Consider the following 11016-nt stretch of genomic DNA (forward strand, 5'->3'; position numbering starts at 1 on the left):
TGTCAATTGTGGAGATGTCAGTGCGTTCAGGGAGTTCGCAACCGTGCTGATCCTCCACTGAAACACATCCTCACATCCAGGCCATCTGTCAAACTTCATACTCTCCATGTCCATGTGTATGTTTGTTGTACTTATCACTCATTTATTTTGTACAACTAGTTTTAACGTATCTCAGATTCTCAAGTCATTACATAAAACCACAACATACAGTATTATATTCCTCCTCTTAATTCCTGCCTGCTTTCTTTGTTCTCTTTTGATGTCCCCTACATCCCTACCATGTTGTTTTAACAGTATGTGACCATTAGTCCTTTTTAATTGTAAGTCAACATAACTAGTGAAATAATAGGAACTTATTGTTTCCAATGAGTTGATACCATATGCAAGACAAATAAAATGTGTTCATGTGATGTGCCCTTGTTCTTTGTATGTTTCCATAGTGGTCATGACGTGGAAATAGATCAATGAAGAGTTAGACTGGTATAATTTTACGTAGCTATGCAGTTTGCAAATGAGCCCAACTAAACCCCTTATCCCATTTTATTAGACACATCTGCCTTCTAACATGCTTGTTCTTCTGAACACAAAATCCCACACGCTACCAGTACCAATGAATTAGAAGAGGCCTAAAGAACACTGATAACCGGGTATGAAGATCGGTCACGTGGTGACTTAATACAAAGTAGCCTACAGTGTTTGTTTACATCTAATCGCATGCATGAAATATAGAAAATGGGTGGTGCCGAGAGTGTGGCTATTTGTTCAAGAAGGAGAAAAGGCGTTGTAAAGCTGCGCAGTCCTTGCGTTTGGAATGATTTGGGAGTGCGGAATTCTTGCGCAAATCAACCCTATGATGATCTGCATAAACACCTCTTGGTACAGGCGTGCAAACATTCAACACAGCACCTAAGATACAAAGTTTACAATTCTTACATGCAGCCAGACCACTTATCTCTTCGTATCTGTGTCCACGGTGATAGCTCTGGACGTGTGACGAGTTTACCCCCATGTTAGTTAACCAACAATGAATGTTTTTGTCGAGTTTTGCTTGGTGACATGCAAAGTTGTGTGGGCTTTTGTGTTAGCTGCGGCGAGATGGATTGTGCGTCCGAAGGAAAAAAATGTTAGCGGCCAAGTATGTATTATAACCGGTGGTGGAAGCGGTTTAGGTAGGCTCTTTGCCATTGAGTTTGCACGCCGAGGTGCCACGGTCGTATTGTGGGACATCAATCCGCAGAGCAATGAGGAAACGGCAGAGATGGTGCGACTTATCCACGCTGGCCACGGTGAGTCTCGCTGGTCAATGTCCAGGCAGGTACTAACCAAGAGAGAATAGCGCTATTTTTGTTTCGAGTACATTTAATCTGTTCATAATTGTGAACAGCAGTTCAAACTCGTCTAATAGCCTACGGTGGCCCTAAAGTGCAATTGACTCCCACTAACATGATAGCATCCCCCAAATGAAAAAAACTCCCCCGAATACGAATCAATTCCCCCCAAATAGGATGACGTGCATGTTAGTTGGTGTCATTTGCACTTTCAAAGCCACTGCAGTCTAAACATCTGATGATGAAATACAAAAGTTGGTGAAGTCAACTAAAACTACAATAAACCGTGCCATTAATTCACCATGCCCTGTCTTCCATAGTTCTGCAAAAAAAGCCTATTGTTTTACCAACTCAAGAGATGTTTGCCCATGTCTTGGTGGCTACTTAACTCGTGAACACTCGATCAGTATTGCCATTTATTGGATATTGTGTATGGGGAGAAGTGGATGTTGACAGATGAACATTGAAACGTGTCTGCAACTCTTTCATCCACAGGGGAGGGTAATAGGGATGAGCCTCTTTGTCAGACTCAGGTTTACACCTACGAGTGTGACGTCAGCAAGCCAGAGGATGTGTACCTGACTGCAGAGAAAGTGCAGCGAGAGGTGGGCAGTGTGGACATCCTGGTCAACAACGCTGGGGTTGTGTCAGGGCAACACCTGCTGGAGTGTCCTGATGAGCTAATCCAGCGTACCTTGATGGTCAACTGCCATGCTCATTTTTGGGTCAGTCAGTCTTGTTTAGCTTTTTGAGTGATTACAAAGGAGCTATGATGTCGCAAAGCCCCTTCATTATTATATTGATGTTATTGTTTCTGAACCTTTCTATGATTTCAGACTACCAAGGCTTTTCTCCCCAAGATGCTAGAGATGAACAAAGGACACATAGTGACAATCGCAAGCTCACTGGGTCTGTTCACCACTGCTGGTGTAGAGGTAAAAATCTAGTCAACCTAGTCCATCCCATAGAAACAGATTACCAAAATAAATACAAATCCACTTACATTTACTGTATAGAATAGGCATATTTTATATTAAAATGTACATCTAATTAATTTAGTAGACACTTTAATCCAAAGCAACATACCAAAAAAGCACCAAATGTACAAATTACGCCTATTACAGACATACCTGATCTTAGCTCAATAATACAAAAACTGATTATTAAAGCCAACCAAAGTCTTCTAAACGTGAAAGAAAACTGGAATAACTTCTAAAGTTTCCTTCTCTCTATAAGGACTACTGTGCCAGTAAGTTTGGTGCGGTGGGTTTCCACGAGTCTCTCAGCCACGAGCTGAAAGCAGCAGAGAAAGAAGGCATCAAGATGACGCTTGTTTGTCCCTCTCTAGTCGACACAAGAATGTTCACGGGCTGCAGAATCCGGTGGGTACCATTGATCACACACACTTGGCACAACTGACTTTTCCAAGTTTTGCGAATGTGATGAAGAGGATATGGGCTTTGTGAGTGAGGTTGCTGATGTGATTTTGTATTTAAATTGTTTTATTCTTAGATTGTTTAATTCTTAGGAATAGTTAAACTTTTGTACCTTTACTTAATTTAAGATTCGTATATGTTTAGTGTTTGCACCTCCCTGCAACAGTAAATTCCGTGTTTGTATAACATCCATGGCGAATCAACCGAATTCTGATTCTGATACCTTTACATTTATTCATTTAGCAGACGCTCTTATCCAGAGCGACTTACAGTAAATACAGGGACATTCTCCCCGAGGCAAGTAGGGTGAAGTGCCTTGCCCAAGGACACAACGTAATTTTGCACGGCCGGGAATCAAACCAACAACCTTCTGATTGATAGCCCGACTTCCTAACCACTTAGGCATCTGACCCCCTGATAATGTTTATGTATTACTCCTCAGGAAAGAGTTGGCTCCCATGTTCCCTCCGTTGAAAGCAGAGCAGTGTGTGAAGCAGACCATGAGGGCCATCCTAACAGACCAGCCTATGATCTGCACCCCACGAACCATGTATATAGTCGCCTTCATGAAGACGTAAGTGTACACACAGGCATGGACTGTATCTATAGATGCATAGTTTTTATTTAGTCACAGCTACTACTTATTCAGAATTCCTTCATATCCACGCCCACTGTCGCTGACCCTTGTCTTTTTTTCCCCACTGTTGTTAGAATCTTGCCCTTTGATGCCACGGTGTGCATGTACCGGTTTCTTGGAGCGGACAAGTGCATGTACCCCTTCCTGGCCCGCAGGACTGATGTCACAAACAACAATCAAGGCAAATCTGAGAGTTGTTTGCTTGGTTGATTGATTGTTCTTAGTCCCTCAATAAACTTGTTGTCAACTTAAATTGTTATTTTTCATTCTTACTTAGTTATTTCATTGTTATTTAGCTTTCAAATTATTTAGTTGTCATTACTTGGTGCTAGTGGCCTATCAATTAATTGTCATTACAGACTGTATTATCATCTTGGAAAAATTGCCAACTGGATGTGATCAGATGAGGACACATCGTGGACATCATCGTAGAATATGTTCACCCATTTCAAATTTGATAATAACTTAATCTTACTTCCACACTTTCAGTGTAAGTAGGCCTACTATTTATACCTTATTTCTAGATATAATTTATGGGAGTGGTTGGTTAAAGGGTGAATTAGTCTACTTGTGTTGGATATCTGTTCGCAACCACAACGCGTCATTTGATAATGCCACACTTGTCCCACCATATACTTCTTAACAAAACTCACTGTGCCCGCTATGGATTCGTAACTCCACCCTTACCAATCTGGCGTCATCTGACGTCCGAAAGACGCCTCCCCTCACAGTTTGCCGGCGGAAGGAGCTTAGTTTTGTGGGTCGACGCACCAGCCTTCATGCACAATCTGAAAGCACCTCGATTTCAAATAGGCTAGCTAGCTAGCTAACACATTTTCAGCTGTAATGTTTCAACTTTACATTGCTCGTGGATTCCGTGCGGGTTTCAACCAAACGTTAACTAGGTCTTTACGGGATTTGAGGTCCTCTTCGAATGCATGCAGGCATGCAAGACCGCCTATGAAAAGACATGAGCACTTATTTAATGTTGCCAGAAGGTCGTTTCTTAATGAGGCCATCAAGGTACTGTACTGTAGATTTTCTTTTTAGCTTGCAATAAAATAGCTATAGTAATACTGTACTCGAGTGTCTAGTAGAGTTCTCCCTCTATGAGTCCCAGTGTGACTTGGAACAGTTTCTGTTAAGAGATATTGCTAGCGTTAATCTATTTGGCTAGTTAGCCTATGTAGCTGTAGTCTCCTAATTAACTCAGCTAGCTTTCTATGTCCTCGTTTGTTCCACCTGCTAGCTTGCTGAACAGAATTGACAGTACTGTACGATCGTGCTGCTGCATTTGATGTGTTCACTGCCTAATCTGAGATCCAGTAAGATTTATTAGTGTCAAATACATTTTTTACAGTTTTTTTGGGGGTAAAAATGACAGTGCTTTAAGCCTAACTAAACAAATACAATCAATGGGTCTATTTAACTGTGCGAGAAATGTAGAATTGTGTTCACAATTTGTGCTTCTTTGATATAGGTGCAGTCATCCTTTTCACAGCCTCTCTTGGCTCGCTGTTTCTCGACATCAACCACACACTTTTCTGAGGAAGGTAGTCTCATCTACACAGGAAACCTGGGCACAGCTGTTCGTGGTATGTCGATCATCAGCTCATTGTCATCAGTAGCTTATTAATGTTGTAAGTCCTTTATAGCCACTAGTCTAAGCCATGTCCTGTTAACATGCGGTGGCTTGACATTCATTTGTATTTAGTGTGGGTTTAGATTTAGAATATTGTAAACTTTTCTGGCCTTCCGATCCATCCGACAACAGCACATTACCGGAAAGTTGCTGTCTGTTTTGTGTGTTGTGTTACAGGCGTGAAGATATTCTCCTACTCCAGCAGTGGCATGAGTCTGGGTTTCCTTGCTTACATCCTGCTGCAGAAAGGCATCGGTGTGAATAGCCTGGTGTTAAAGGCTGTCTTCTGCGGGGCTATTGGCTTCTTCACTTTCCTCACGCCTATCCTTCTCCACCATGTCACTAAAGGCTACGTAGTGCGCTTGTACCACAATGCCGACACAGACATGTACACAGCCGTCACCTACAGTGCCCTGCTGATGGAGAAAAAAACTGTATTTCATCAAAAAGACGTGAAGATACCGGATGTCAGTCGAATTTTCACCACTTTTTTTGCCGGCAAGAAAGGCCTGCTGATAAACCCTCAACTCTTTGAAATACAAGATGATTATAACCACCTTATGGGATATGATAAGCCTTTCTCTTTTGACATATACGATGTTGATAATCCTGATAAGAGTTAGTGTGTAAAAGAGACTGACCAAGCCAAGCTTTTGCAATCTGGTGAAAACATTTTTGTACACATTTGTTTTGAACCATTGTTAGATGAATGTAAAGTTTAAAAGTAAATAAAGTTGTTTTGTAGGACACAGACTTTTGTGTGACTTGTCATCATCTTTGTCTTAAGGATAAATAACATCACTTAAACCATAATACCAAGTTTTCAAGATTTCTAAAATTGGTTTTGTTTAGTATACTCACACATCTGACAAGTGGAAGAAACACAAGGATGTTTCTCAATTGAAAGGGGGTCTTTGTTCTGTACTAATGTCAGACTTTGTTTTAGAAAATCTCAGTAGATGGTGTGCCCTGAAAATATAGTGTGCTACATCCTCAAAGGAGGGCTGTCTATTTTTCCATCCTCTTGTTAATTTATTTTCATAATCAAAATGTGACTATTGAAATGCATGAAGGTAATCATTCACTGTCTTATGAAGGTGCTCACGTTAGTTACTTTTGCTCCCTACATTTGATTAATAAGAACAATTATAGGAACATGTTATTTCAGTAAAAATATGAAATAACAGCTTTTTCCACTATAAACGTGTTGATAGGTCTTCCTCCTTGGTGTATTTTGTGAAAGCCCTGTCTATCAAACTCCAGCTGGAGCAAACCAAACACGACTGTATTACGTCGACTGACAACACTTAAGAATATTACAATATTCAATATAACAGCATTTCTGGGAAGTGGCGGAGAGACAGCTTTAATATTTATTAATGTGTTTAATTGTGGAGGGAAGTGAGATCGTTCTCATAACGTCATTAACAGTTTTTAATTAATGATTAATAATTTGTATTGTGTGTCTATGACCATCATTTCTCCCATCCTGATGTAACACAGTCACATAAACACACAATGTCGATATGGAAATGAGGCTCGAAGTCTGATAACAACATGATGCTCACAGTATAGATCAGACAAACATCTAAGACAGTAGCATTCAATAATTTCATGTATTTTATGGTTGATTTTTTATTATTGTCTACATCACATAACATAGCATGTTATGTAAGTTTATGTTTATAAGTCAAATATATATTAAGTCATACAGAATCAATTATTATTATTATACAATTATATAATAAACAATGAAACAATCATACATAGCCTGTATTTAGTGTTTACATTTATATACAATATACATTTTCATTATAAATCAAATATCTTATGTTCAATTATACTTTAAATAATGAATACAAATACTTACAATTCCTATGTTCATATAGGTTGGATTATTAAGTGATATCTAGAGTCCAGGATCTCAAGTCTTCCCAGAACAAAAGTGTGTCTTTAAGCTTCCCGAATGACAGAAGCTCTTCCCACACTGATCACAGTGATACGGCTTCTCTTCTGAGTGAACACGCTGGTGTATCTTTAAGTGTCCTGACTGACTGAAGTTCTTCCCACACTGGTCACAGTGGTACAGCTTCTCTCCTGAGTGAACACGCTGGTGTCTCTTTAAGACTCCTGAATCACTGAAGCTCTTCCTACACTGGTCACATTGGTACGGCTTCTCTCCTGTGTGAACACGCTGGTGTATCTTTAAGTGTCCTGACAAACTGAAGCTCTTCCCACACTGGTCACAGTGGTACGGCTTAACTCCAGAGTGAACATGCTGGTGTGTCTCTAAGCTTCCTGACTGACTGAAGTTCTTCCCACACCGGTCACAGTGGTACGGCTTAACTCCTGAGTGAACACGCTGGTGTATCTCTAAGCTTCCTGAATGACGGAAGTTCTTCCCACACTGGTCACAGTGGTACGGCTTCTCTCCTGAGTGAACACGCTGGTGTGTCTTTAAGTGTCCTGACTGACGGAAGTTCTTCCCACACTGGTCACATTGGTACAGCTTAACTCCTGAGTGAACACGCTGGTGTTTCTCTAAGCTTCCTGACTGACTGAAGCTCTTCCCACACTGGTCACATTGGTACAGCTTCTCTCCTGAGTGAAGACGCTGGTGTGTCTTTAAGTGTCCTGACTGACTGAAGCTCTTCCCACACTGGTCACAGAGATGATGTCTGGCCTTTTCCGTGTCTATGCTTCCTTGGGTGGGGACCGAGGGGAGGGAGGAAGTGGTGCTGGGGCGTGGTCGAGGAGGACAGAATCTCTGGCCTGATCCCTTCATTCCTCAGCAGAGAGACATACAGGTCGTGGTGGCACCTCTTGATGTGCTTGTGGAGGTAGATCTGGGCAGTGAAGGAGAGAGGACACTGGGAGCAGGAGAACACCTAAGTCTGGGAAGACTCTATCCTTGGTCCTGGAAGAGAAAGAGCAAATTAATAAATGTAATACAATTAAATACAAACGACATAGTTTTAAAATGACAAGCTTTGGTAAGGGAGAGATTAACAGGTTGCAATCCTGGTCTGTGGGTTTAATGGTTGTAGGTAGTAATAGAAGAGAGACAAATGAAGTATTGACATGAAATTAACTTCACTCAAAATCAATGGTCTTGTATTTCAGTCCTGTACTATACGAATGCAGTTAAGGTCAATAATATTGTAGGTTAAGAACATCTGCAGTCAGTGATTTGTGTGGCTCAATGTTACAAGTCCCACCACTCTTCCTATAGAGCAGGGGTGGGGAACGTCATTTGGTCCGGCCCGCCATGGCACTGCATGAACCATATTATTAGGTGCATTATTCGTTGGCAGCAGCACTATTTTCATATGTGGAAGAGGACCGTGGAGGCGCGCAGCGTTGCGTACCAATGTACCAAAAAGTGTGGAATTCCTTTCTAGCAAATCAAACCCAGAATACGTTGTTGGTTTGGCCTAAGCCCCGAATGTTTACAACGTCTGGCTCCGTGCCTGATTAACACTCGGATTGATAAGCAGTCTCAAAAATGGTAGCAATATAAAAAATAATACGATCCCTTTCCGTAATCATGATACCACTCAGAAATGTTCACTGCACCCCCAGTCAAAGCAGGCTGCATACGTGCCAGCTAACATCACAAAGAGAAGCAGTTCCAGCCATCACACATTAGGGGCGAGTTAATTTAATGTTTGACCAAATATAGCAGGCACATTTTTAAGTTGATAATTGTGTACGGCCCCCGAATGATTTTATAAATATCCAAATGGCCCTTTGCAGAAAAAAGGTTCCCCACCCCTGCTATAGAGAGAGGGAAATGGAGAAGAGAGGGGAGGAGAGAAATGAGGGAGAGAGAAGCGGAGGGAGAAGAGGAGAGAGGAAACGTAGGAGGAAAAAAGACAGAGGAGACATAAGAAGAGAGGATATATGTCAGGAGAAGAGAGAGGAGAGGAGAAAAGGAGAGGACACTAAGAGGAGGTACCTCTGGTGGAGCTCTTGTTGTCCCAGAGGTAGTGTTGCAGACTTCAAAAATGGCCACAAACTTCAAGGCTTCAGTCATGTGTGCAGCCACACACACAGTGGAGGGAGGGCGGCAGCAGGTGAAGACCAACCGACGATCCGGATGACGAGAAGAGTTAAATGGTGGCGTCACCCGATGCAGATGACAGATGAAGGATGACCGATGACACGGTTACACAAACTTCGCTACTGACACGTTAGCTCGCCGCTAGCTTGGTAGCTTAGTCTAAGCCAGAAAACTAGCCACTTGTCCAGTAGCTAGACTCCACTTCTCCAACGGTTGAGTTATCCACTCAACTGTCCTAGTATTACGCCCAATTCAAAATGAACAGGAGTCCTAGTCGAACTCATTTAACTACACTCGTGAATACTTTAATTGAACTCTTCTTTTTGAACTAAACCGTTACCACGTTCTTCTCATCACTCCCTCGTTCTCCCCACGTCAATCTAACTCCACCCACTTCCGTGTCCTTTGACCTCAGATGTAATTCATAACAGTACAGCAATAAAATACATTAAAAAAACATTTTCACAAATACATTACACAACAAATAATTGACATTTTAATCAATTCACTTTTTAAACCTTAAATACTATTTATTATATAATGAACTTATTTATTCTAACTTATATTTATATAGCCATGAATACAATTCAAAAGGGTTACAACTGGAAGAGCTGTCTTCTTAGGCTAATTGTCTCTTACTCAAATATGTAATGTTCTTATTGTGACCTCTGATTGACGCTATATTTAAGATAAACTCGTTCAATTGGTAGTTTTCCGTCAAGTTAACACCTAGAATGGGGTATTTTATACAGTTTTTGGCCCACGACAATGTAATCGTCACAGTGTCTGCTCTTGTAGATCTGGAAATGCACACACACACTGTTTGTGCCCACTTAAAACCCATAGATACATGGTTTTAAAACATACACTTATACATTTGGGTAACTTCCTGTCAGGGAAACGTTCTGCTTCACACAAGGGATGCATAAAAAGCTCTTTCAGTAAAAACAAATCTTTCTGATCTTGGTTGCTTAACTTCACGTTAAAATGTTAAAATGTAATCGTATTCCTTACAAATTCATCAAAACACACACCACTCCTTCCCCTCCCCTCCTTCCCACCCAGGAGTTTTCACTCTCAATGGTCTCTTCCTCCTCCTTTTCTTCTCCCACGTGGGTTCCCCTTGGCAACGACCCCCCCACAGTTGAACACCCCCAGCCCAGCCCCGGGGATGTTTGACCTCCAGGCCGGGCGGTAGGGTGAGTCTGGCACGGTCCGTCAGCCCCAGGGCTGCAGGGGTGTCGGGGACTAACAAGGAGGCATCACACTCCTCGATGAAGAACACATTGCACTCCTCACAGTCTGGAGGAGAAAGGCAGTACGTTTACAAGTACAATAGAGGTAGAGGGAGAGAGAAGGGGAGGGAAAGAGAAAGGGAGAGAGATAAAGAGGGAGGGAGAAAGAGAGGGTGTCTAACTTAGAAAGGTAGTGTATATCATACAAATAAAATCATCAAATAAAATTTATTTGTATACCCCTTTTTACACGCAAGCATGTCACAGATGGCTTCACATATGCCCATGGAACTGCCCCTCAACCAACCTAAACCCTCAAGGAGGGTACAGAGGTGATGTATATCTTACAGAGGTAGTCGTCATCTTTGGGCTCCTCCTGCTCAGTGTAGTTGACCCTGGGTCTCTCTCTCAGGATCCTGGCTCTGGATAACTAGATCTTCTCTGCTGCCCTGCTCCTCCTCACAGACTCTGTCTTAGACAGGCCTGGAACACACACACACATTATCCTCAGCCCCAGTCTTTCTGACATGCAAACACAGAAATCACAAAGAGATACACAGACAGCCAGCGTCTTATCACCTGAAGATGACAGATCACATTTCTCCTGGGGGGCCTCCCGCTCCCCTCCCTGAGTGCCCCCCCCCCACCTGTGCTCTGGCCCTCCGTTGTCAGGGA

General features: G+C 42.0%; 3 protein-coding genes across 3 annotated transcripts; 2 read left to right on the plus strand and 1 right to left on the minus strand.

Moving 5' to 3' along the window:
* Positions 1 to 871: 871 nt before the first annotated feature.
* Positions 872 to 3654, plus strand: LOC146271803 (retinol dehydrogenase 10-B-like). Its single transcript, XM_084707475.1, has 6 exons — positions 872 to 1286; positions 1824 to 2053; positions 2165 to 2263; positions 2565 to 2710; positions 3207 to 3338; positions 3476 to 3654. Exons 1-6 carry the CDS (start codon positions 1025 to 1027, stop codon positions 3609 to 3611), a joined length of 1005 nt encoding a protein of 334 aa, XP_084563601.1. The 5' UTR covers positions 872 to 1024; the 3' UTR covers positions 3612 to 3654.
* A 478-nt stretch (positions 3655 to 4132) lies between these two features.
* On the plus strand, positions 4133 to 5796 carry tmem70 (transmembrane protein 70). The gene is made up of 3 exons (XM_084708112.1): positions 4133 to 4424; positions 4882 to 4996; positions 5221 to 5796. The coding sequence occupies exons 1-3, from the start codon at positions 4248 to 4250 to the stop codon at positions 5664 to 5666; spliced, it is 738 nt and encodes a 245-aa protein (XP_084564238.1). The 5' UTR covers positions 4133 to 4247; the 3' UTR covers positions 5667 to 5796.
* A 663-nt stretch (positions 5797 to 6459) lies between these two features.
* On the minus strand, positions 6460 to 9474 carry LOC146271805 (uncharacterized). The gene is made up of 2 exons (XM_084708111.1): positions 9002 to 9474; positions 6460 to 7960 (listed from the first exon to the last, which is right to left on the minus strand). Exon 2 carries the CDS (start codon positions 7826 to 7828, stop codon positions 6968 to 6970), a length of 861 nt encoding a protein of 286 aa, XP_084564237.1. The 5' UTR covers positions 7829 to 7960; positions 9002 to 9474; the 3' UTR covers positions 6460 to 6967.
* Between the last annotated feature and the right edge of the window lie 1542 nt (positions 9475 to 11016).

Source organism: Hypomesus nipponensis, chromosome 10 (genome assembly GCF_054491055.1).
Source record: "Hypomesus nipponensis isolate SF chromosome 10, ASM5449105v1, whole genome shotgun sequence".
Taxonomy (NCBI): domain Eukaryota; kingdom Metazoa; phylum Chordata; class Actinopteri; order Osmeriformes; family Osmeridae; genus Hypomesus; species Hypomesus nipponensis.

What these genes read in the sequence shown, in the direction of transcription:
- LOC146271805 (XM_084708111.1), bottom strand. Translation starts at nt 7,828, where the DNA reads ATGAAGGGATCAGGCCAGAGATTCTGTCCTCCTCGACCACGCCCCAGC.
- LOC146271803 (XM_084707475.1), top strand. Translation starts at nt 1,025, where the DNA reads ATGAATGTTTTTGTCGAGTTTTGCTTGGTGACATGCAAAGTTGTGTGG. An exon ending in TCACCACTGCTGGTGTAGAG is followed by an intron (nt 2,264 to 2,564) that starts GTAAAAATCTAG and finishes TCTCTCTATAAG; the next exon opens with GACTACTGTGCCAGTAAGTT. An exon ending in TTCACGGGCTGCAGAATCCG is followed by an intron (nt 2,711 to 3,206) that starts GTGGGTACCATT and finishes ATTACTCCTCAG; the next exon opens with GAAAGAGTTGGCTCCCATGT.
- tmem70 (XM_084708112.1), top strand. Translation starts at nt 4,248, where the DNA reads ATGTTTCAACTTTACATTGCTCGTGGATTCCGTGCGGGTTTCAACCAA. An exon ending in TTCTTAATGAGGCCATCAAG is followed by an intron (nt 4,425 to 4,881) that starts GTACTGTACTGT and finishes TCTTTGATATAG; the next exon opens with GTGCAGTCATCCTTTTCACA. An exon ending in CCTGGGCACAGCTGTTCGTG is followed by an intron (nt 4,997 to 5,220) that starts GTATGTCGATCA and finishes GTTGTGTTACAG; the next exon opens with GCGTGAAGATATTCTCCTAC.